Source organism: Acanthochromis polyacanthus, chromosome 17 (assembly GCF_021347895.1).
Source record: "Acanthochromis polyacanthus isolate Apoly-LR-REF ecotype Palm Island chromosome 17, KAUST_Apoly_ChrSc, whole genome shotgun sequence".
In the NCBI taxonomy this organism is placed as follows: Eukaryota; Metazoa; Chordata; class Actinopteri; family Pomacentridae; genus Acanthochromis; species Acanthochromis polyacanthus.
Window position 1 is genome coordinate 32,386,626 of NC_067129.1, and position 25,841 is coordinate 32,412,466.

A 25,841-nucleotide genomic window follows, 5' to 3' on the forward strand; every position below is an offset into this window, starting at 1 on the left:
ACACAGAGATATTATACTGTCAATCTTTAATATTTACAATATTCAAATAGACAAAATAAATAAATGATGATGGATAAATAAAAAAATAAAAAAGTAATACTAAAATGAAAAAAAATGATGACATTTGAACAAAAAATAAATAATAAATAAATAAAAATAATAACAGGGTTCCCACTCTTTACAATAAATCATTTTCCAGGATTTTTGCAGTGTCCCATAACCAAATGAAGTTACAACAATGGAGTGGACAATTTTTAAGTTAATCTAGCCTTCTTATGAAAAACAAGATTAGAGGTTGATGACCAATATCTCTAACTAGCTGCACAGTATCATGTTAAGCTTTTGAATTTATTTATTTCTAAATCTCGGGTATGAAAATATTCTGCTAGCTGTCTTTTTAGTCAAAGGTTATTTAGTGTCTTACGATTCTTAATTTATGGTTTATACTTATATTGTAATCTTTATTTACCCTGCATTTTTATAAATATATTTTGCAGATTTACTGTTAAGTCTCTTAACAAGCAAATAAATATAACCACAACCACAAAGAATGTAATTTCGCCTAAAGATTAGGTTCTCAAAAAACGTTGGTCTCAGGAAAACCTAATAGTTGAAAATCAGATCGTGTTCTCAGCCTTGAGTAGCCAGGCAGAAAAGACACACAACTATGCCGCATTTTTCAAAACGAAGAGCTGCGATTTCAACATTTAGCCTGAATCATAGCCACGTTAATAAGGTTTGTAATAAACTAAACCGTTTGTAAATCAATCAAGAGTTGAGCGAGTTATGAGTGTTAAAGTGAGGAAATCATCCACCTTACCATTGACTACAGTACAGTGCGCCAGAGCAGTCCCCTGTCCTAAGATGGCCGCCAAATGACGACGCTGCCGACTCCGCCTTGAGACATCTAGTGTTTGTATATATCTATGGTTACCACCATCTAAAGTTAGCACCAACCAGAGTTAGCACCAACCAGAGTTAGCACAACCTGCTACTTAGCACCAACCAGAATTAGCACCAACCAGAGTTAGCACCATCCAGAGTTAATTTAGGGAGACTGTGACTGAAAATATGGCCTGAAAATTGAATTAAAACTTAATTTAAAAAAAACAGAACAGTTCTAGTTTTTACTGACTGAAATGAACATAAAGTCACATATACCTTATTAGTTCTTTTAGGAATCCAAAAAACAAAAACTGAAAAATGCTAAAGAGTGATGGATTACCTGCTATCTGATTGGCTGGTGTCGACATCTTTGCTGCTGTCCATATGGTCATGGTGGTGGTAACTTGCAGAGCTAAAAATGAAGAATGAACACAACATCAACACACAACATGCAACATCAGAGACTTAATCTGCCTCAAGTCAGTTATCTGATGATGAATCTAAACATCATGTTGTTAATGTAAAGCACTGGTTTGAGTCGTGAGTTCCTAAACCAACTCTCAGTGAAATCTATAGTTTTTACAACATTACTTTAGTTAACTTTGTTTGAAAAAATGATCAATTGGCATCAGTTTAGTTGAGAAAGAACTAAGTGCAGCTAAGTCAATGCTAATTAGCACCAACCAGAGTTAGCACCACCTGCTAGTGAGCACCACCTGTTAGTTAGTACCACCTGCTAATTTGCATCATCCAGAGTTAACATCACCTGCTAGGTAGCACCAACCAGAGGTAGCACCACCTGTTAGTTAGCTGCATTCAGAGTTAGCGCCACCTGCTAGTTAGCGCCATCCAGAGTTAACAGCACCTGCTAGTTAGCACCAACAAGAGTTAACAGCACCTGCTAGTTAGCACCAACCAGAGTTAACACCATCTGCTTGCTAGCACCACTCAGTTGCTAGTTACCACCAACCAGAGTTAATCTCATCTGTTAGAAAGCACTAACCAGAGAGAGCACCACCAGCTAGTTAGCACCATCCAGTGCTCATTTGGGGGAACTGTGATTAAAAATATGGGCTGAAAATCGAACTAAAACTGCATAAACAAAAACAAACTGTTTCAGTTTTATGACTGAAACAAACATATACATACTTACACTGGTGTAACAGATGTGTGAAATGGATTTAGTTGATGTTTTTCTTTTGCCTGTGTTCCCATTTTCAGTTTCTATATTTCGAATTAATTAATTTAACCTTCTGATTAGTAGCCCCATACGCAACAAATTGTGATGCACTGTTTTCTGACACCTTTCTGTCAGAACCAGTATTAACTTCTTCTACAGTTATAGCAACAGTATGTAGCAGGATGAGTCCTACTTAAGGACATTTTGTGTCCTCTCAGGTAGTGCTGGCCTGTGGGCCAATCAGCCCACCCACTATAAAAGCTGAGAGGGGCCCCTGTACTCTCTCTCTCTCTCTCTCTCCTGCTGAGGCTGAAGAAACGCCCCCTTCCGGCTTCTCGCCCTGCTGCTGTCACCAGCGTTTAAAACATTCGGCGCATTACTTTGATTGGTGTTGTGTAGTCTTGTGTAAAAACATATCTATTGCTGTGAAAGAAAAAAATCTATGCCTGTGTGTGTTTACTCTGATGAACTGGCCCTGAACCTGTTGTGGAAAAAAACAGTATTCTCTGCAGTCTAACAGAGATGTGTTAACTGTGTAGTACAATGTGTGTACTGTGTGTGACCTTGTACTCAGCGGCGGCCAGATGTTCAGAGGTGTGAGTTGACTGTAGTTCCAATGTGTGTGTGATAATCAGTAGTGAGACCTTGAAGTGCCAGGTGCCACTGGCTTACGTGCAGAAAGAACGCTAAAAGGAAAGAAGCATCCCTCCCCATGGGGACATCCTGACCTAGTCTCATATTTTTTGGAAAGTTAGAGAAAAACTAGCCTCTGTTAGACCTTGAAGAATATGAGGTAATGGTGTAAAAGTGAAAGTTGGCAAGGGATAAAAGTAGGATGGACTAGGGGTGTCACCTACCCCAGCCAAAATAATATAAATGATTCAGCATTCTGGCAGATATTCAGAACATATTTCCGGAGGTATTTTCTCAGTGTTTTACCTGTCATGTACAGAAATAAACACTTTTGTCTTGGCATCTGAAGACTGACTCCTGGACCTCTTTTTCATCTTTTCTGGTGAGACTTAGATTATTTTACAACAAGAACCTAGCAATGATTTATAAGTGTTAGTATTATTGAAGTGAATAGATTAGTGATTGGCCTTAAGTAGTGGACATCTGGCCCCAACCCTCGTATGTGTTGCCAAAGGTAGGGTTTTTACCTCTTTCGTCTGGTTTATTCCAGTCAGGAGCCTGCCTGTATGGTAAATGTTTTTACAATTGTAGGAAGCTGGAGCGGCTTCTGACGTGCTCTCCCTGTCCTGTGTGTGTGTGTGTGTGTGTGTGTGCGCCACGCTGCTGTACAGAGGTAGGTTCGGTTCCTTTTGTGTTGAGCATAACAAACTGCCATGTTTGTAACCCAGCCCTTCTGTTTTTCCCATGCTGTTTAGTGGCAGTACCAAGGACCCGCTGCTGCTTTGCTTGGCTGCTGCTTTGCTGCTGCTTTGTTTGCTGCTTTGTGTACTGCATGTGTACCGCTGTGCTTTGCTTAGCCCTGCCGTGTATCTGTGTCCTGCTATACGGCTAACTGGGGCTAGCGGCTGCTATCTCTCTGCCTCACTCGCCTGGCCTACCTCCTTCCAGTGTCAGCCGGGTTCGGACCAAGCGAGCTACGAACTGGGTTATTTGTAACTGTGTTTATTTCTTTGATTTTAATTGTTGCTTTGTCTGTCTTTTTATCTGCGCCCACAGTGAGAACACAGTGTTATTCGTTGGACATTATTTGGGTTTTGTTGTCTTTCTGTTTTGCTTTATGCCCTTTATTGTTTAATGTCCAACTAGTATTGATTTGTTTTTTTCTGTTCTTATTCTGATCTTTATTTGTTTTTTGATATTTGTTTTCTAGGTTAAAATATTCCTTCTGATTTGGTTATTAGTTTAGTTCTTTTTGTTTCTGTGTTCTCCACTGATTCCCTTTCTATGTTCCAGAGGCTGTGTACCTGGGGTTGGGACGTGGTGTCGTCGGTGGTGGTATCCTCCCCATGTGATGTGTGAGCCTTGTTTTTTTTGGTTTAGTTCCTCCCCTCCGTCGACACACCGCCACATGGTAAGCAGACCTCTGACCCTTTGCACCCCTTCTCCCCTTGTTTTATCGCGTTTTAATTGATTTTAATTAGTTGTGTAGATAAAATTGGATTATTGTAAGGGAGCAACACGTCTCTCGCTTCGTGATATACGAACCTGTGTGCCTCAAACGTGCTTTTAAGAGGCAAAAACTTTCCTTGGGGGCTCTCTCCCCAAGGTGGCGTTGTCGAGCTCAACTTAGAAGTTACTGGGTAATTGGAGCCTTTGCTCTAAGCTGTTCCCATATTTTGCAGCCTTCCTAGCTGCTACTGCACTCGCCACAATCAGCTCATCTGTTGGACCACTCAGGTCAGCATTCCTCCACACGTACATCAATGAGCCTTGGCCGTCCATGACTCTGTCGCCAGTTCACCACTGTTCCTTCCTTGGACCACTTTTCATAGATCCTGACCACTGCAGACCAGGAACACCCCACAAGAGCTGCAGTTCTGGAGATGCTCTGACCCAGTCGTCTTGTGTTCAAACCCTGACACTTGAACATTTTTCCTGCTTCTGACATCAACTTTAAGGACAAAATGTTCACTTGCTGCCTAATATATCCAACCCACTAACAGGAGCCATGATGAAGACAAAATCAGTGTTATTCATTTCACCTGTCAGTGGTCAGAATGTTAAACCTAATCTTTGTATTTTGTGTTTAAGCAAATCCGATGTTTTTATGTGTAAATTGAGAATGTACATAAAAATGGGTTAAACAAGTTGCCTCTTACCTTTAACGGTCAGATCAAAGTGATGTTTTTCGTCATTGAACCATCCAGGTATGTCTACCCGGCATCCGTAGCGTCCAGTATCATTCTCTCTTAGGTTCAGTATCGTCAGAGAAACGTCCCCTTGGTCCAGTCGTCCCATCAGCTGATACCTGCTGGAAACTCCGCTCTGTTCTTTCACTTTATTTCCATCTGTGGAGATCAGCTGGTTGTCGCACATACCCCTGCTTGGTATGTCTCCTAGATTCCAGCAAACCGACAGAGCTCCGTAGGATTTTCTGTTGTACTTACAGGTGAAGGTGATGTTCTCACCTGTTCGACCGACAACTCTGCTGCTGAGACATCCAGAGGCTGTGAGGACAGAAAGACATGAAGCTAAAATCCAACCTGAGTTTTCGTTTAAGTCTCTGACTTTACAATGTTTGTAAAACATCTTGTTTTATGGGTCATTCAATGAAAAAAAAATAACCTTCTCCTGCTGACCTCCTCAGAATCAGCTGATTATTTATCTACAGTAATTTTAGTGTATTTATTGAAGTCATGTGAAGTTTTACCTTCAAACGACAAATATTTCCAGAATTACAGACCCTTGAATTACATAGAGGATGATTGAAACTCCATCATTTCTGAGCCTCAGAACTTCATCAGTTCAGCAGTTAGACACAGGAGGAATAACACATCTGAGTTCTGGTAAAAACTGACACCAGATCAGTTTTACATTCATTCAGGTGTTGCATTCTAAAAGCTGAATCTTTTTTTTTTCTTCATTTTCTCTAGAACCAACTTTGAACATCAGTATTATGGGTTGTATCATAGTTTCATGTCACAAAGAGACAAAACTCCCTTAAAAACGCCTAGAACGATTAAAACCTGGCATTAAATAATAAATAGGAGACACAAAACAATAGAAATGTGACACAAAACGTCAAAAGCGAGAGGCAAAAATGCCCAAAACGACAAACAAAATGAAGCCAGAGAGAAAAACCTGTCCCAAAGGCAAACAAAATCGATGTAAAATCACAGAAAAGAGGCAAAGATGAACACAAAACAATAAAAACAGACAAAAATAAGAAAAATGACACACAAAATGTTCAACCAGATCAGTTTTACATTTATTCAGGTGTCACAATCTGAACACTAAATCCAGTTTCTGATCATTTTCTCTAGAACCAACTTTGAGCATCATTATTATGGGATGTATCATAGTTTCATGTCACAAAGAGGTGAACCTACAGGTTGTACCTACAGGTGAAGGTGACGTTCTCACCTGTTCGACCATCAACTCTGCTGCTGAGACATCCAGAGGCTGTGAGAACAGAAAGACATGAAGCTAAAATCCAAACTGAGTTTAAGTTCTGCTGTTTACAGTCCAACATGTCCCACAGTCAGGGGTGGACTGGTCATCTGGCATACTGATCACTGTCTCGGCGGGCCTGTGTCTAGTGGGGGCTGGTCAACCGGTTTGCTTCTTTGTCAAATTTGTTATCAGATAGAAGTAAAGTATTAATTCTCCATCATGAAGAGTATCTTTAACAGGTTCGACTCTGCTCCCACTCCTCCCCGCTCTCATCAAAGCACTGACCAGCCAGCTTCTTCTTCACACCTCAGCTCCATACCACCAACAGCACCTCTCCTCCTACCCCCACCCCCTCTGGACTTCACACACAGCCCCATCACCTCTCCCTGTCTCACCCCCCACCACCACCACCATCACCCTCTCTCCTGTCATCCTCCCCCAGCCTCTCCGTAACTGCTGATCAGGTGAGATGGGAGCTAAAAAAGATCAAGACCAGGAAAGCTGCAGGTCCTGATGGAATCAGCTCCAGACTCCTCAGAAACTGTGCAGACCAACTCAGTCAGGTGCAGCTACGCATCTTCAAACTGAGCCTGAGTTTGGAGAGGGTTCCTGTGTTGTGGAAGACTTCCTTCCTGGTTTCGGTCTCAAAGACCAGGAACCCCAGGGAGCCCAACCACTTCAGACCTGTGGCCCTCACTTCTCATCTGATGAAGATGATGGAGAGGATCATCCTCAGGAATCTACGCCCCCTCGTGAGCCCTAATCTGGACCCACTGCAGTTTGCTTACCAATCGAACATTGGAGTAGATGACGCAGTTGTCTACCTGCTGCACAGATCGCTGACTCACCTGGAGGACACCGGCAGCACTGTGTGGGTCATGTTCTTTCACTTCTCTAGTGCTTTCAACACAATCCAGCCTTCTCTGCTCAGGGTGAAGCTTGAGGGAGCGGGAGTAGACAGTCACCTGGCTGCTTGGATCATCGATTACCTCACTAACAGACCACAGTACGTGAGGCTTCAGGACTGTGTTTCTGATGTAGTGGTCAGCAGCATGGGGGCCCCACAGGGGACGGTGCTTTCTCCCTTCCTCTTCATCCTGTACACATCGGACTTCCACTACAACTCTGGGAGCTGTCACCTCCAGAAATTCTCGGATGATACAGCCATTGTTGGGTGTGTGTCTAACGGGGACGAGCTGGAGTACAGGACAGTCATCTCTGACTTTGTGGACTGGTGTGAGCGAAACCATCTGCAGCTCAACGCCAGTAAGACGAAAGAGATGACCATCAACTTCCGCAGGAGGAGGGCACCTCAGCCTGCACTGGTGAACATCCAGGGTATGGACATTAGGCTTCGGCGGTATCCAAATTTTGATACCGTCAAACTTCCTTCATATTTTACCAGGGTATATGGTATTACCGTGACTATTACTGTTACTGGCTTGTGCTTTCACGTTCGGAAATTGAATACTCGCAGCAGTGAGTGAGTGGTTGATTCGGAGATGCGTCCTTAGGTTAGAGGTTGCTTCCATCTCTCGCGATCACCTTTTGATTGCAGAATTTACAAATTGCTTCATCAGTATTTACCGGCTCTCCTTTCTCGTTTGCCTGGAACCCGAAATACTGCCAAACTGCAGAAGTTGTGTTCTTTTTTGACATCAAATCACTCCATGCGGGATCCGCCCCCCCCCTCGGTGTTACGTGACGATGTCACATTCATAAACTTTATGGAAAGTCTCCAAAAGTAGGCTAAAACATAACTGTTTAAGTAAAACTGAAAATTCAACCACACATAAGTGCTACTGGACAGAGAATCAATTTTAGGCATTAAATGACTTTTATTTAATCCTTATGTTAACCTTTCCTGCTCAGCTCCCGACCGTGATTGGGAGGACAGTTCTCCAGGGCCGAAGTTACTGTTGTTACTTCGGGGTTAACCCCCTTCACTTCCTCAGCAGTCGTAGAAGGCAAAGACACAGGAGCCCGGCCTTATTGAAGAATACTGCAGCCTTTATTGTAAATAGACCCTGTGCACGATAGCATGTGCTAGTTCCGGTTGAAAAACTCTGGGTGCTACAGTTACTTCCGGTCCCACTTACAGTGCTGTCAAAATGGAAGAAGCCAGCAGTACACTTTACTTTTCCAGATGCCTAAGCAACTTGCCTAAAATTTCTGTTGACGATGTTTATCGTCTCATTGATGATTTTTCGTCAGCTCCTCAAAGCAAACGGGAAAAGGGATTCAAATTTTATATATCCCAGTACAAATATAACTTTGAAGATAAGTGGCATCGCATCCTACATAACTAGCGCTAGCTTAACTGTAGGGCTTCCCAAACATGTACCTTATCATTTTATTTTCTAGTATTTATACATTACTATTTTTTGCTTAGTTAGCTACTAGAATCCACTTTACACTTTAGTCTTTGGTACTTAGCCCGTTGCACTTCAGTTGCGCTTCAGTGTGCCGCCCGCGGTACACTTTGAGATCTGCGTAAGCAATTTGCTAAATGTCTGAAACTGCAAACGCGATTATACAAACACTATACGCCGATGGAAAGCTTAGATTCTCATGAATCCGCCGGTATAAACCACTTTCAGATGTGATTACCACAGCGGGTAATATAAACACATTTGTCCGACAAACAACGAATATCCATCCATCCGTTCTCTATACAAGGCTTCAACGTACACAGCGCGACTCACATTTCCGGGTTCATTATTACACACGGATGAAAATATTCCACAAAAAACGGCCATAATCCAACCTTGGACATCCAGACGAAACAAGCCAGTAACATATTTTGTCCAAAACATGTCTTGAAGTCGGTATATACTCCACGAATAGGTCGTTTTCAAGGAAATGCACCTCGCGATGCGCGTTCAATATTCCCTGTATTTCTCGTCATATTTTTATTTACAAATGTTAGCGATTTTTTGTACTGAAAAGGGTTAGTCGAGTTCAGCAAGACATATTGTAGTTTTGTTTGAACAAAATGAAAAATGCTTGGATTTCTTCTATATTTTATTAGGTGTCAAAATGGAATAACAAATGATTGAAGAGTGCACGGATTGTTGTTATAGTTTATCAGATATTTGCTGTTTGATCAGTGACTATGCACTAATATTCCCGATCCTCAGCTCAGTGTGAAACATTTTTTTTCATGTAATTTTGGCAATCCACTGAGCCCGCAAATGCTGGTCTTTTGGAAAACGGTGAAGGCTTATAAAACTGTTATAAACACCAGAAGCCGAACATAATGGTACACTACAGTACCTCCCCTATCGACCTTGAACAGGCTGAAATCTGATTTTTTGTTTTGCCGAGAAAACAATGTTTTTCTTTTTTGATTCCATGTTATCCATGCTGCGAAATAGCCTCCGGAAGGACCTGTAAGCCCCTCCGGTCAGAACCTGGAAGTTAGCATTCTGACGTGCACAGGGTCTATTAACAGCGCCTGAACCATACAATCGCGCTAACCCAGCAGCTACACACCTCTTCTCTCTTCCTCCCCGAATCGACTGCCGTTCCGTCTTCCTCGCTCGCGCTGCATTCAGGGTCGCTCGGACATCTCGCTTTCCCCCGCTCTCACACACACACGCTGCTCTCTCTCCCTCTCTAATAACGGAGCCACACACTCTCATAACACTTATGTCCTGTATAAGAGCATTGTATTTTTTTCATGACGGTACTGGAACTGATACCGCTGCTATTTTTAAACACTGGCGGTATACGGTATTACCGTAAAACCGCCCAAGCCTAATGGCCATTGAGATAGTGGACTCATACAAATACCTGGGTGTTCACCTCAACAACAAACTAGATTGGTCACACAACACAGAGGTCCTGTACAAGAAAGGCCAAAGTCGTCTCCACCTGCTGAGGAGACTGAGGTCCTTTGGAGTGTGCAGGACTCTGCTCCGGACATTTTATGACTCCGTGGTAGCGTCTGCTGTTTCCTATGCAGTGGTCTGCTGGGGAGCAGGAAGCTCTGAAAGGGACAGAAAGAGACTGAACAGACTGGTCAGGAGGGCCAGTTCTGTGCTGGACTGTTCCCTGGACTCAATAGAGGAGGTAGAGGAGAGGAGGATGTTGGCAAAGCTCACATCCATCAGGGGCAACCCCTCTCACCCATGGCATAACACTGTGGAGTCTCAAAGTAGCTTTTCCAGCAGTAGACTGAGACTGAGACAGCTAACCCTCAAGAAGGAGCGCTATCGCAGGTTATTCATTCCATCCGCTATAAGACTTTATAACGTCAGCATCACTGGCTGATGTTAACACAAAACTGGACTCTATCACATCATCTTTTACTGTATAATCTGCACAGTTCTTGCGCTATTCTGAGTCTTTTTGTACTTCACATCACTCCATAAGCCACTTTCTCCATCCTACACTCCTGAACATATTGTGATTGTTATTATGATTATCATTATATTGTTGTTTATTGTTGTTTATTGTTGCTCCACTGTATGATGTATGCTGCTGTAACATGGGAAATTTCCCCAGACACGGGGAGTAATAAAGGATTATCTTATCTTATCTTATCTTATCTTATCTTGTCTTATCTTATCTTATCAGGGTTGTGGTGAAAATCGAATATTCAAAGAAAGAGGGGCATCATCAGAAATGACTACAGGATGGTATGTAACTGTAGAGACACTGGAAATCAGTTTTGTATCAATAAAAAAATCAATGTGTGAGACAGACTTATGCATTTGAAACAAAAAGGAGTATTCTTTTCCACTGGGATTATTGAATCTCCAACCACATTTGGACATAAAATCAGAAAGTGTACATTGCAGCTTTGCCATTTGCATCTGTCTGCCAGACCCCGTAATTCAACCACCTTTTGTTCTTAGTTGTATTACCTCCTCTCACTGATTAGCAACCAAACACAAATTAACCACTATTCACCCTGTATTGACATACAGCCCCCTCCGTACCCTCTGATCTACCCTCTGACATGCCTGTAAAATGTGGACTCTCCAAATGCTCTGGGTGGACTGACCTTCACAGACTCACGCTCTGTGTTGGTAAGAATACCAATAAACACCCACTACAGCAAACTTCAAAGGACTAAGAGTGAAATTTCTTCAACAAGTGTGAAACTGTCGTCGATGCATGCAGACAGTGAAGTTTCCATTTCACCCACAGTGTGCTTTAGGGCGCCCAGGTTGGACTTCATGTTTGAAATACTGACCGACAGCTCAGATTTTACTGTTTGTAGCTCCATTTTGATGGATGTTACCTTTTCCCTGAAGGTCGTCTGGAGCTCAGTTTCAAAAATAACCGTCATCTTGTTACAGAGTGAAAGTAGCAGCTCCTCCTTAAATTCAGGGACTGCAGCCTCCTGTCTCAAGGAGGGAGAGTCTCTACGAGGTGAGGACGCATTGTGTGGAGCAGACCGTTGAGGTGGAGCAGATGAATTACTCATATTTTTGGGTTTAGAAGGCATTGTAGACTGCAAAAGCCGACTTTAAAATATAAAACTGCAAGATTAACCTAGAAACCCCAGCAAAGACATGAGCTTGTGGTACTTTCTAAAGCTTGTTGCAGCAGCCTTAAAAAACTTCGATCATTCAATCAGAACTCATTCTCAGTTACTCTGACACTTTGGCAGATAAAATCCTCTCACTTAGATCTATGTGTAAGAGCAACAAATGAGACACAAGACTGAACAATTAAACCCAGAAAGGAGACAAACAAGGAAAGAAAAAGACAGAATTAAATGATAAAAAAGTTTTTTAAAAAGGATGTTTTCAGAGTAAAAGTACCTGTGAGGAGCGTGAGCAGCAGCACGATCATGATGAACATCGACCAACTGACTTCACAGCTGCAGCAAAAATAAGAAGAAAACCACAGCTCATGTATGGGAGGTTCTGCTGAACCAAACACCAGCAGGAGGAGGAAACTTCAACATCGTTCAGTTAGTGTTGATGTGAAACTGTGACTTGACATTTAGTGTTTCAGCATCAGGAAACCACAGAGTTATTACTGACCACAGTGAGGCCGTCATCACCAGGCAAGTTAACCCCTCATTCATTTTATGTATATTGTCCGTTGGAGACTCTTAAATTGTGTTTGAATGAGTCGGAAAGATGCTGATTTCTCAAACTGGAGGTCAAAATACGGATAAAAATATCTTGAATTGGAGTTTTGACTCAACAAAAATGGCACCACAGAAATTTCAAACAGACGACGGAGCTACAAACACACATGATAAGTTGTTTTAGAGCCAACCAAGGCCGAAGCTCTTCTATATTTCTACCACCAGGCTCTGATTATTAGTTCTCGTCTCCTTCTGGAAGAAAAAGTTTCAGTTCCCCCCCCCCCCCCCCCTTTTTAGGGGTTTTCCATGGGTCAGGGGGTTTTCTGTGCTTCAAACTCAGTTAAACAGATATTCTGAATTCCCCAGAAAAGAACACTTTACCTGGATATACAGAAAAATAGCCCAAAACACTCACAAACAGTTGCTTTATAAATAATATATTTATTAATTTAAAGTAATTCTCCTAAACAATATAATCAGTCACATACAAATATGGCATGCTCTAGTCTTTAATAGTTATTGACTCAAGTTGTGTAGGAACATATGTATTCAGATGTTTAACAAAATAAGAAATAATCATCTCTCTTAAAGCTCGTGTCCGAAGTTTCCGTTTGTTTTCAATTTATGTATCATTGTTTAACAAAGCTTAAATGTGTTAGTCTAGTTCGATACTACAATATAATGTTAGTATGACGCAATATGAAAATTTATTCCTGAGCTCCGCCTTCCTCTCATAGACCCCCATGTTATTCCAAAAAGCGCTGGTCGCTGCCGACCAATCAAGTTCGAGCTTCAGCTTTGTCATGCTGTCAATCAACGGTTACGCGCACAGCAAGCAAGCCCATGCAGAGGTGGGCGAGCTACGCACTACGCAACCGCGAGCACATTTGTTTTGCTTGTGGAGGAGAGAGCATCAGGGATCAGCAACTTCCAGAAAAGTTACCAATCCCACGGCTTGTCAGGCCAAGAGACTGCAGGACATTTTTTGGCTCGGGGTGCTCGCGTCGCTCCCCGACCACGGCCTCCATAGCCCGCCTGATGGCTTCGTTTAGATGCCCGACCTCTGGAGGAAGATGTTGGAGCGTCTGGGACATACTCTTCGTCAGAGGAGTCATGCAATTCTGAACTCTAGATAGAAATAAATAAACAATGTAACACATATACACGCGTAAATACACTAAGTTTGATAAACAACGTCATCCAGAGGGATACACGAGTGTAATCACATATTGAAACTTTACTCGTTCGTCCTAGCAGATTCATGTTATTTTGGTATTAGGACAAGTTAGACTCAATACAGAATTCTAACGTAATTCCTTTATTATTTACTAAATGTACTAAATGTAGAAGAGTGGAAAACAGCAAAACAGGCGAGATGCTGCAGCACTCCGGGCACTCCTCTCATGTACTCCGCGCGTGCACAAATAAAGGGGCGAAATCAGAGGGAGGGAGGGACCAACAGTGTTTTGGGAGACGCTGCGATTCAAACTCCAGACACGAGCTTTAAGTCTGACACTTACACCTCAGTTAGGAACAGTGAGGTAGAGTACCATTCTTCAAAATAACCTCCCAATTATCAATTATGTAAAAATAGAAATAATGCCTCAAAATATTAAACAAAAAGAAAAAAGAGAGGTAGCCTATTCTTCAATGTTCAGTTAGCCCATTCTTCAAAATAATGTGTCTAATGGCAAATGAAAAAAATATAGAAATAATGCCTCAAGTCAACAGTCCTTTTTTCCTTCTTTTTCCATTTCTTATTAGCCACAGAGACATAAGTCCCAGCTTTGCAGACTGTACATTCTGCCTCCCATTTGACACGACCCGGACGAAAACAGGGGTACTTTTTTCGCATTTCATCAGTGAAATGACATTTGCGTTTCGGCATTTTCTTTCGGTTCGAGTGTTCTCTCGCAGTGTGCCTACCTGCCTGTCAGCCTGCGAGGAGTGAGTGAGTGTGGAGCGTTCCGGGGTTCGGCTCAAACTCCGCTTCTCAGAGCGTGTTTCCAAAGGAACCATTCAACGTGAATGATAAATACACTGGTCTGTGATGCGCTCAAGCTAGGCAAGATCAAAAACCCGGACATTGAGGACATGTCCGGGCAAAAGAGGACGTACCCTAGGTAACAATGAGACAACCCTCAAAACAAGAATGAGTTTACAGGTGAAGGCCACTGACATTTTTTTTCCTTCCTAATGTTTACTGACTGTTTTTCACTAGTTCTGCATTTGGCTAGGGTCAGAGTGACTTCTGGTAGCATGAGGCGATACCTGGACCCTACAGAGGTTCCACAGACAGTCCAACTCCTCCAGGATGGCACATCAATGCCAGAAGGTTTGCTGTGTCTCCCAGCACATTATCAACAGCATGGAGGAGATTCCAGGACAGGCAGTTAGTCTAAGAGAGCTGGACAGGACCGTAGAAGGTCCTCAACCCATCAGCAGGACAGGTATCTGCTCCTTTGTGCAAGGAGGAACAGGATGAGCACTGCAATAGCTCTACAAAATGACCTCCAGCAGACCACTGGTGTGAATGTCTCTGACCAAACAATCAGAAAGAGATGTAATGAGAGTGGTCTGAGGGCCCAGCGTCCTCTAGTGCCCGCTGTGCTCGCTGACCGGCACCATGGAGCTCAGCTGGCATTTGCCATAGAACACAGGAATCTGCAGGTCCACCACTGGTGTCCTGTGCTTTTCACAGATGAGAGCAGGTTCACCCTGAGCACATGTGACAGACATGAAAGGGTCTGGAGAAGCCGTGGAGAACGTTATGCTGCCTGTAACATTGTTCAGCATGACTGGTTTGGTGGTGGGTCAGTGATGGTGTGGGGAGGCATATCCATGGAGGGATGCACAGACCTCTACAGGCTGGACAATGGCATTCTGACTGCCTTTAGGTATCAGGATGAAATCCTTTGACCCATTGTCAGACCCTACATTGGTGCAATGGTCTTGGATTCCTTCTGGTGCAGGACAATGGCCAGTCTTATGTGGTAAGAGAATTCATGCAGTTCCTGGAGGATGAAGGAACTGATACCATTAGCTGGCCCCCATGCTCACCTGACCTGAAGCCAATAGAACACCTTTGGAACATTGTGTTTTGTTCCATCTGACACCATCAGATTGCTCCTGAGACTGTCCAGGAGCTCAGTGATGCCCTGGTCCAGTTCTGGGAGGAGATACCCCAGGACACCATCTGTCGTCTCATTCAGAGCTTGTCCCGGCATCGTCAGTCATGCATACAAGCACATGGAGGCCATACAAACTACTGAATACCATTTTGAGTTGCTGCCAAGGAATTTCAGAAAGATGGACTGGCCTGCCACATCAGTTTTTCACTTTGATTTTGGGGTGTCTCGAATTTAGCCAAGAGCACCCAGCTGCAGACAAGACGGTGGCCGCCATTTTCCAATCCATACCGGAAGTCCTTACCGGAAGTCCTTACTGGAAGAATCACAGTTAAAATAAAAATAGATGCTTAAAAGAACACGTACATTTGCTTCTTTACTTACCTTGTGCATTTTTTGCAGTTGCACGTTTATTACAACGGTAAAATTTAATAGTTAATTGTGTGTCCATGTCTTTGATAACTATAAAAGCCTACAACAAGTTATGTTATGAGTTAAAGTTAGGTCATGAAACCACATACACGCGCACACACACACACCACAGGACTGGGGATAAACTAACAACCAAACAATATGAGCATTTTCAAATTGCATTTGGTTACAACGTCACAATTATTTTTTACATTAGCATATAGTTAATATTAATGTATTCTCAAAGCAACAAAGAAGGCATTTCACATCTATGTTATTGTGGTGTGTATCAGGAAAGACAGAGATCTGAATGGACATGCATACACATAACGTATGGCATTTTCATTTACCCGCTCGTCACTAAAATTTAATGCCCTCAGCTTCAGATACTGCTTGAGGCTCACTGAGGTGGAGGGATTCTGCCACAGATGCATCCTATTGGAATGGATGCTTCCACTTATGAGATCATCATGTAACCTCTGAAACCAAAGAGCGAAAGGTGAACATGTAATCATCAGAGAATATATCAAAGACAATAACAACAAAACAACAACAAAAGTCTACAGGGTGACCCAAAAGTTTGGAAACAAAGTTTAACTGCAGTGTCTATTTGAGTTGGGGGTGCATGAATTCACTCTTATTTTACCCATTTTGTTATAGCATAATAAAATAACTTAAAAGCATAGTATTTGCCGAGTGCAATAACTCGGAAGAAAATTAATAGAACCATAAGGTCCAGGTATGCTGGAGCATAACTTCAAAGTGCAGGCCATCAGTGTCAGATTTCAAAACTCTTGATGGTAAAGTATCTGACAGTTTAAATTTTTTTAAACATCCAAAAGTACTATGAGGCAACATTTACTGGCCAGTTTGAGAAACCTTCCTAAGCATAAATGAAGATACATTCCAGAAGATACCAGTGTAACCAGTTGGTGGAAACGTTCACAACTTTGTATAAGAAACAAACATGAACATGTTGAAATATGTTTGTTTTACACTAATCTGTTACTCTTCTGAATATATCTGTGGTACAGATTTATTGAAATAACGTTATATTATTTGGATTATAGACTTTTTATTTGTTTCCAAACTTTTGGGTCACCCTGTATTCATAAGTTACCTTGATCTGTGTCTTAGAAAACACCTCCAAAACTCCCCCTTCCTCAACAGTGGCCATGATGCTGCAGAAAAAGATGAATAAAAAATTAGGACAACCAGCAGCTGAAAAAACTGAACTACTCGGCCACAATGATTCTAGGAAGTGTTGTCCCATCATTTGACATGGATAGCACACAGATATCATTTAATAATACTTTACCTTGGGTGTTCATCAATATCTGTGCATCCACAGCTGAATGGGTCATTATTTTTAGATTTTCCTGCACATTCTTTGTGCAGCCAACCCTTGCATGCCTGGCACTGGACCCATCCCAGAGACTCAACATCTGGGTATAAAAGTCTAAACACGAAGAGACATATCTGACATTTAACACACATACTATTCAATTGTTATCCTTACCCTCATCCCTAATACAGTCAATGTGAATGAAAAGCATGACTAATTTCCCTCAAATCTATAAAACTAAACATATTTTCAGTCAAGTTCTTAGAAAGCCTGAATAGGCCTTGAAGTTTTCATTTCTTCAAACCAACCTCTGTCCTGTGTTTTGTGATGTCTGGAAAACACAGAATCTCTCTGGGTCAGCCATGCACTGTCTGTCATCATCACAGTCCTTTGCTGCCATGGTTTCCTGGACAATTCAATTTGCAGAATTACATCCACAGCTAAGCGACAAATTGGTCATGACAATTCTAATCCAGATAACCATGTGCATTTTGAAGTCACAGCTGTCACATCTTTGTGTGTTAAACTGATTTAATAACACAAAAATCACTCAAACTTTGGTTAGTTAACTTTAGTTAACATCCCCCTTGATAACTAACCTCAGTGACATTGTCCTGTTCAGCCTTCCTTTTTATTCTTAACACTGGAGCATGTTTTCCCTTAAGGAGGTCCTCGCATTCCTTGGTTCAGTGGGCAAAGACTTTTCCATAACTATAATTAATGACATATGGAACAAATACAAGAATGCTGAGCTTCTTCTACTCCAGTGTAGTGCAACAGATAATAAACAAATAGAGAAAGTGTGAAATAAAGAAGGGCCAGAGGTCAGCACTTGCATTAAGATAATACATAACACAAACCAAGACTAAAAGGAAAAACATAAGTTTATTAGGCTGTCTACTGAATACTCATTCCTACCTGCTCAAGTTGTTGTTCTCCAGAAGTAACAGGCACCACCATCTCCGCAACACAGGCATGTCTTGCTGAAATTAGTGGTACATGTTGTACCTTCATTGAAGAGAATAGCTTATCAGCAGACCTCAAATGAGTGCAACTTGATTCTAGCACTGCCTAAATTGTACATATCTTATATAATAAAAACACAAATATGATTAAAAGTTGCTATTACAAATATAATATCAATAAATTACTTGTTATCAACATACCATTGAAATGAACTCCACATTCCATGTACTGCTGAATGTTCCTCTGGATTGCCCCTCGTTTTAGTTTGAAATTTGAAACAGGGAGGACACCCAAAATCTCCAGATAAAAGGACAATGTGACAAAGATTGCCATCTTTGTCAACAATTGATGGGTGCATCTGTAAAAGGAGAGGCCAAACACCGATATGTGAATATTGTCCATATGTTTACAATAGTGGATGGTCTTTAGGTATCTATGTGTAACTACACTGATGCATTAATAAACACAATATGTATTTTTACAGACACCAGGAGCTGTAGGTTAACAGCTCATAGAAGAGAGTTTATGCAAAGATCAACACGCAATAAAAATAGGCAATAACATGTGGATGCAGCAGTATGTTACGCATCTAGATCACAACACATATCGCTAGGGCAGTAATGGTGTCTGACAAATATAACATTATTCAACCATACCCTCATACTGACATTAGTCAAACGTAGCGCGACACATCTACGGTGTAGTAATACTAACGCTAACTTTAAGCTAATCGATTATACCTACGTTTTTTGGTAAAGTTGCATCATATGACACTAACACCCTTATCGTTTTGTGACACTATCGCCACTCACATTAGTGCAACATTTTCAACATTGAGGAGCAAATCATTTTAGCCGTGATTGACTTCCCGAGTCTTTATGATCCTTCCCTTAAGGACTATCGTGATATAAATAAAAAAAGCTGCTGCATGGGAGTTGGTTGGCGCCAGGGTAAACTTTTATAAGCCAATGTCAATAGTAAAATTTCGGCTAAATCAAGCAGTATCTTCTGGCTCATCATCTTTATGCTTTTCTGTCATGAAAATCTTTGAAAACGTAAAAAAATCCCTCCAATTTCACAGCCGATCAGAAGTGAGGGTGTCGCCGTCGCCTGCCGCTGCCAAGTATCGCGCACCGTGTGTTGAGTCTATCTCCTGTTGCGATCATAGACATATATACATAGTACGATGTTGAAGACATAACTGTACGAGTTAAGGAGTCAATAACTGTTAACTAACGTGACTGATGGACATACATGAGCCGGTTTACGTTTATAACAGTTCATTTACATCCTCGAGTTATGATCAAAGAACGTCATGTCCGTTCATCCTGTTAACACTGAACATCGCGTTGGATTTATCCTCAATGTTATGATGATGATATAATGACAAATCCATCCGTCCGTTTTCTACTGCTTGATAGGCTCCAGCGCCTTAAATACGTTCAAGACAAAATGACTGTATTTGTTAAGCATGTTGTGTAATAAGACATATTACCAGTGTGCTTTATTCGAAAGTGTGCAGATAACTGTAGGAACGTGACTGTGCTGAAAGTTGACTGAAACTGGTCAAACCAGTTTCTGTGACAGCCTCTTCTGAACCACTTCACACATCAGTGTCACATGATGCCCCCTATTGTTCAGAGAGTTTCAGCCACAGGGGTCCACTGATTGGTGACAGAACTGACAGCAGAAACATGCAGACAGGCAGCAACTTAAAGTAGCAGTGGATAGAGTCTTCCTCTACACGTCAACATCTGTTATAGAAAGCATCTTTGTCTGTAGCACACATACAGGGCTGGAAGCCATTTCTTACAAATACTCAAATTACTGTAATTATGTAGTTTTTTTGGGGTACTTGTGCTTTTATGAGTAGATTTCCAAGTCTGTACTCTTACTTGTACTTAAGTATTCATTATGCCATGTGGGGAAAAAGACTTGTTTTGTATCTTATCAGTTATTAATGATTAAATGATAATGTTTTAACTACTATCAAAGCAAAATACAGCAAATGTAGAGCCCTAGCCTGGAGAGGTAACAGTGACATCACCGGTTAAAAGGAACTAATACTCTGAGGAGTTTTTTTTAAAGAATACTCTGTATTTTTGTTTCACTATTTTCAAACACCAGTCCTTTTACTTGTGAATGAGTCATATTTTAGCAATGTAACAGTACTGACTTTCACTCCTCTTATCCACCACTGCATAGATTGACTCTTTTATTTTCTTTATGAGAGGTGAAATGCACAAACTAACATTTTTCCCTGGGAGAGTGACCTTAACCTTCCGTAAGGGGCCCCTGGGATATCTTCGTCAGGACCCCACAGATGCAGCCAAACTATTAAAGGACAACCTGTCCCTGCAGGACAGGTCGGCACCTTTGAAAGTGTCACGTATCTGAGCTGGTGGACCCGAGCAGAGAGCCACACATCCAAGACCTGAGGAGACGTAGAATGATTTATTGGAGGGGATGAATAATGGCGGATGGAGAAAGCCAGGGTGTAGGAGCGGGGGGTTCTGGGCAAGAGTGGGGGGGGTCCAGGCAGGAGTGGGGGGGGTCCAGGCAGGAGTGGGGTTCCTGGACAGCTGGCTGCGTGAAGGCAGGAGAAAACAAGGTCAGAATTAAGCAGACACTCAAACAGAAAACGTCAAAGGCAAGAGAGCAAACCGAACTGCATGGTTTCAGGTTCAATACTCTGGCAGGGAGTGGAAGGCTGAGCCGGTACTTATTGTAGGTGAGTCATTAGAGAGATGATCATCAGCTGTCCGGGAGCCGTGGAGGTGGTTGATTGCCTGAGTGGAGTCAGCTGAGAAGCCAGACTCCACTCAGGCACCGAGCTGCAGGGAAAGACACAGGGCAGAGGAGTGGATGGGAGACAGACAAGGCAGAGGAGCGGATGGGAGCTGTGACAGTACCCCCCCCCCCCTCAACGGGCGCCACCCGGCGCCCCATGGACCCAACCAAAGAGGGGCCCACTGGGGCAACCAGGGAGCAGACAGACACAGGGACCAGACAGAGCGGAAGGAACCAAAGGACAGGAAGGGCAGAAAAAACGAGGGGAACAGACAGGAAGGGAGAACGGGAGGGACCGAAACGACAGGAGGGATGGGAGGGAGGGAAGGATGGGAGGGACCGAAACGACGGGAGGAACAGGAAGGAAAGAAACGGGAGAGGGAATGAACTAAGACTGGGCTGAACCGAACGGAACTGAGGACAGGACAGGACAGGACAGGAGTGGAGTGAAGGACAGGACAGGAGTGAAGGACAGGACAGGACAGGAGTGGAGTGAAGGACAGGACAGGAGTGGAGTGAAGGACAGGACAGGAGTGGAGTGAAGGACAGGACAGGAGTGGAGTGAAGGACAGGACAGGACAGGAGTGGAGTGAAGGACAGGAGTGGAGTGAAGGACAGGAGTGGAGTGAAGGACAGGACAGGACAGGAGTGGAGTGAAGGACAGGACAGGACAGGAGTGGAGTGAAGGACAGGACAGGACAGGACTGGAGTGAAGGACAGGACAGGACTGGAGTGAAGGACAGGACAGGACAGGACTGGAGTGAAGGACAGGACAGGACAGGACAGGAGTGAAGGACAGGACAGGACAGGACAGGAGTGAAGGACAGGACAGGACAGGACAGGAGTGAAGAAAGGACAGGACAGGACAGGAGTGAAGGAAAGGACAGGACAGGACAGGACAGGAGTGAAGGACAGGACAGGACAGGACTGGACAGGAGTGAAGGACAGGACAGGACAGGACTGGACAGGAGTGAAGGAAAGGACAGGACAGGACTGGAGTGAAGGAAAGGACAGGACAGGACTGGAGTGAAGGAAAGGACAGGACTGAAGGACAGGACAGGACTGAAGGACAGGACAGGACTGAAGGACAGGAAAGGACAGGACTGAAGGACAGGACTGGACTGAAGGACAGGACAGGACAGGACAGGAGTGAAGGAAAGGACAGGACTGGACAGGACTGAAGGAAAGGACAGGACAGGACTGAAGGAAAGGACAGGACTGGACAGGACTGAAGGAAAGGACAGGACAGGACTGAAGGAAAGGACAGGACTGGACAGGACTGAAGGAAAGGACAGGACAGGACTGAAGGAAAGGACAGGACTGGAGGAAAGGACAGGACAGGACTGGACAGGACTGAAGGACAGGACAGGACGAAAGGAAAGGACTGGACTGGACTGGAGGAAAGGAAAGGAAAGGACAGGACTGAAGGAAAGGAAAGGACTGGAGGAAAGGAAAGGAAAGGACAGGACTGAAGGAAAGGAAAGGAAAGGACAGGACTGAAGGAAAGGAAAGGACAGGACTGAAGGAAAGGAAAGGACAGGACTGAAGGAAAGGAAAGGACAGGACTGAAGGAAAGGAAAGGACAGGACAGGACTGAAGGAAAGGAAAGGAAAGGACAGGACTGAAGGAAAGGAAAGGAAAGGACAGGACTGAAGGAAAGGAAAGGAAAGGACTGGACTGAAGGAAAGGAAAGGAAAGGACTGGACTGAAGGAAAGGACTGGACTGAAGGGAAGGACTGGACTGAAGGGAAGGGAAGGACTGGACTGAAGGAAAGGACTGGACTGAAGGAAAGGACTGGACTGAAGGAAAGGACTGGACTGAAGGAAAGGACAGGACTGGACTGGACTGAAGGAAAGGACTGGACTGAAGGAAAGGACTGGACTGAAGGAAAGGACAGGACTGAAGGAAAGGACAGGACTGGACTGGACTGGACTGAAGGAAAGGACAGTACTGGAGGAAAGGACAGGACTGGAGGAAAGGACTGGACTGGAGGAAAGGAAAGGACTGGACTGGACTGGAGGAAAGGAAAGGACTGGACTGGACTGAAGGAAAGGAAAGGAAAGGACTGGACTGAAGGAAAGGAAAGGAAAGGACTGGACTGAAGGAAAGGACTGGACTGAAGGGAAGGACTGGACTGAAGGGAAGGGAAGGACTGGACTGAAGGAAAGGACTGGACTGAAGGAAAGGACTGGACTGAAGGAAAGGACTGGACTGAAGGAAAGGACAGGACTGGACTGGACTGAAGGAAAGGACTGGACTGAAGGAAAGGACTGGACTGAAGGAAAGGACAGGACTGAAGGAAAGGACAGGACTGGACTGGACTGGACTGAAGGAAAGGACAGTACTGGAGGAAAGGACAGGACTGGAGGAAAGGACTGGACTGGAGGAAAGGAAAGGACTGGACTGGACTGGAGGAAAGGAAAGGACTGGACTGGACTGAAGGAAAGGAAAGGAAAGGACTGGACTGAAGGAAAGGAAAGGAAAGGACAGGACTGAAGGAAAGGAAAGGAAAGGACAGGACTGAAGGAAAGGAAAGGAAAGGACAGGACTGAAGGAAAGGAAAGGACAGGACAGGACTGAAGGAAAGGGACGGGAAGGACTGGACTGAAGGGACGGGAAGGACTGGACTGAAGGGACGGGAAGGACTGGACTGAAGGAAAGGACTGGACTGAAGGAAAGGACTGGACTGAAGGAAAGGACAGGACTGGACTGGACTGAAGGAAAGGACAGGACTGGACTGGACTGAAGGAAAGGACTGGACTGAAGGAAAGGACAGGACTGGACTGGACTGAAGGAAAGGACAGGACTGAAGGAAAGGACAGGACTGAAGGAAAGGACAGGACTGAAGGAAAGGACAGGAACTGGACTGGACTGGACTGAAGGAAAGGACAGGACTGAAGGAAAGGACAGGACTGAAGGAAAGGACAGGACTGGACTGGACTGGACTGAAGGAAAGGACAGGACTGGAGGAAAGGACAGGAGGAAAGGACAGGACTGGACTGGACTGGACTGAAGGAAAGGACAGGACTGGAGGAAAGGACAGGAGGAAAGGAAAGGACAGGACTGGAGGAAAGGACAGGACTGGACTGGACTGAAGGAAAGGACAGGACTGGACTGAAGGAAAGGACAGGACTGGACTGAAGGAAAGGACAGGACTGGACTGAAGGAAAGGACAGGACAGGACTGAAGGAAAGGACTGGACTGGACTGGACTGAAGGAAGGGCCGGGCTGGACTGAGCGGAGCTGGACTGGACAGGACTGGGCCGGGCTGGACTGAGCGGAGCTGGACTGGACAGGACTGGGCCGGGCTGGACTGAGCGGAGCTGGACTGGGCCGGGCTGGACTGAGCGGAGCTGGACTGGGCCGGGCTGGACTGAGCAGGACAGGACTGGGCCGGGCTGGACTGAGCAGGACAGGACTGGGCCGGGCAGGACAGGACTGGGCCGGGCTGGACTGAGCAGGACAGGACTGGACAGGACTGGACTGGACTGAGCGGAGCAGGACTGGACAGGACTGAGCGGAGCTGGACTGGACAGGACAGGACTGGACTGGACTGGACTGAGCGGAGCTGAACTGAGAGCAGGACTGGACCGGACTGGACAGAACTGAACTGAGAGCAGGACTGGACCGGACTAGACTGAACTGAACTGAGAGCAGGACTGGACTGAACTGAACTGAGAGCAGGACTGGACGGGACTGGAGTGGCCAGGCAGCAGCTCTGGGGGTCGGCCCGAAGGCAGAACTGGTCGGGGATGAGTGGGCCGGAGGGTCCGTTCCGGTAGGCGGAGGTTCCGTTCCAGCGGGCGGACCGTAGGTCGGACTGGCTGGGGATGAGTGGGCCTGAGGGTCCGTTCCAGTGGGCGGAGGATCCATTCCGGCGGGCGGACCGTGGGTCGGACTGGCTGGGGATGGACAGGACGGAGAGTCCGTTCCGGTGGGTGGCCTGGGGGTCGGACTGGACGTGGATGGGCAGGGCGGAGAGTCCGTTCCGGTGGGCGGCCCGGTCGAGGCTGGGCAAGCCGGAGGGTCCGTTTCGGGGGACGGCCCGAAGGCGGGACAGGTCGAGGCCGGACCGGCCTAAGGATCCACTTCGTGGACCGGACTGGTCGAGGCAGGGCAAGCCGGAGGACCCGTTCTGGGGGACGGCCTGAAGGCGGGGCGAGTTGAGATTGAACAGGGCGGAGGGCACGCTTCAGAGGGACGCCTGGAGGCGGGGCTGGCCGAAGCCGGACTCGCCGGAGGGTCCTCCTCCGAGGACGGCCCGGGGTCCGGACAGACAGGCGGGGCCGCTCCGGCGGGCGGCCCGGGGGCCGGACAGACAGGCGGGGCCGCTCCGGCGGGCGGCCCGGGGGCCGGACAGACAGGCGGGGCCGCTCCGGCGGGCGGCCCGGGGGCCGGACAGGGCAGAGGGACCGCTCCGGCGGGCGGCCCGGGGGCCGGACAAACAACTGGGTTGGGGGCGGAGCCGGGTCCAGTGGGTCCTCCGGGGGCGGAGCCGGGTCCGGTGGGTCCTCCGGGGGCGGAGCAGGATGGGAGGCGCAAGGCCTCTTCATGGACTTGGGGGAGACCCCAGGCCCCCCCAACGCCACCGAGGCTCCAGGAGGCGGAGGCGGGGCGTCGACGGCCTCCTCAGGGAGCGGAGGCGGAGCGTCGACGACCACCGCGGGGACTGGAGGCGGAGCGTCGACGACCACCGCGGGGACTGGAGGCGGAGCGTCGACGACCACCGCGGGGACTGGAGGCGGAGCGTCGACGACCACCGCGGGGACTGGAGGCGGAGCGTCGACCACCGCGGGGACTGGAGGCGGAGCGTCGACCACCGCGGGGACTGGAGGCGGCGCGTCGACCACCGCGGGGACTGGAGGCGGAGCGTCGACCACCGCGGGGACTGGAGGCGGAGCCGGGAACTCCTCCGGGGCCGGAGCGGGAGCCGGGGGGTCATGGTTCATGGTTCAGGTTCAATACTCTGGCAGGGAGTGGAAGGCTGAGCCGGTACT

The 25,841-nt window shown here is 45.5% G+C and overlaps 1 protein-coding gene across 1 annotated transcript; it reads right to left on the bottom strand.

Annotated features, from left to right (window-relative positions):
• Positions 1-4,428: 4,428 nt before the first annotated feature.
• LOC127530655 (hepatitis A virus cellular receptor 1 homolog) lies at positions 4,429-24,717 on the bottom strand. Its single transcript, XM_051937937.1, has 3 exons — positions 24,515-24,717; positions 11,929-11,987; positions 4,429-5,205 (listed from the first exon to the last, which is right to left on the bottom strand). Exons 1-3 carry the CDS (start codon positions 24,715-24,717, stop codon positions 4,838-4,840), a joined length of 630 nt encoding a protein of 209 aa, XP_051793897.1. The 3' UTR covers positions 4,429-4,837.
• Positions 24,718-25,841: the final 1,124 nt, after the last annotated feature.

Bases quoted from the DNA above. Each gene is read 5' to 3' on its own strand.
- LOC127530655 (XM_051937937.1), bottom strand. From the start codon at position 24,717: ATGGATCCTCCGCCCACTGGAACGGACCCTCAGGCCCACTCATCCCCA. The intron at 11,988-24,514 runs GTTCAGTCCAGT...TTTTTGCTGCAG, and splicing joins CCAGTCCTGCTCTCAGTTCA to CTGTGAAGTCAGTTGGTCGA. The intron at 5,206-11,928 runs GTACTTTTACTC...CTGTCCTCACAG, and splicing joins GCTGCTCACGCTCCTCACAG to CCTCTGGATGTCTCAGCAGC.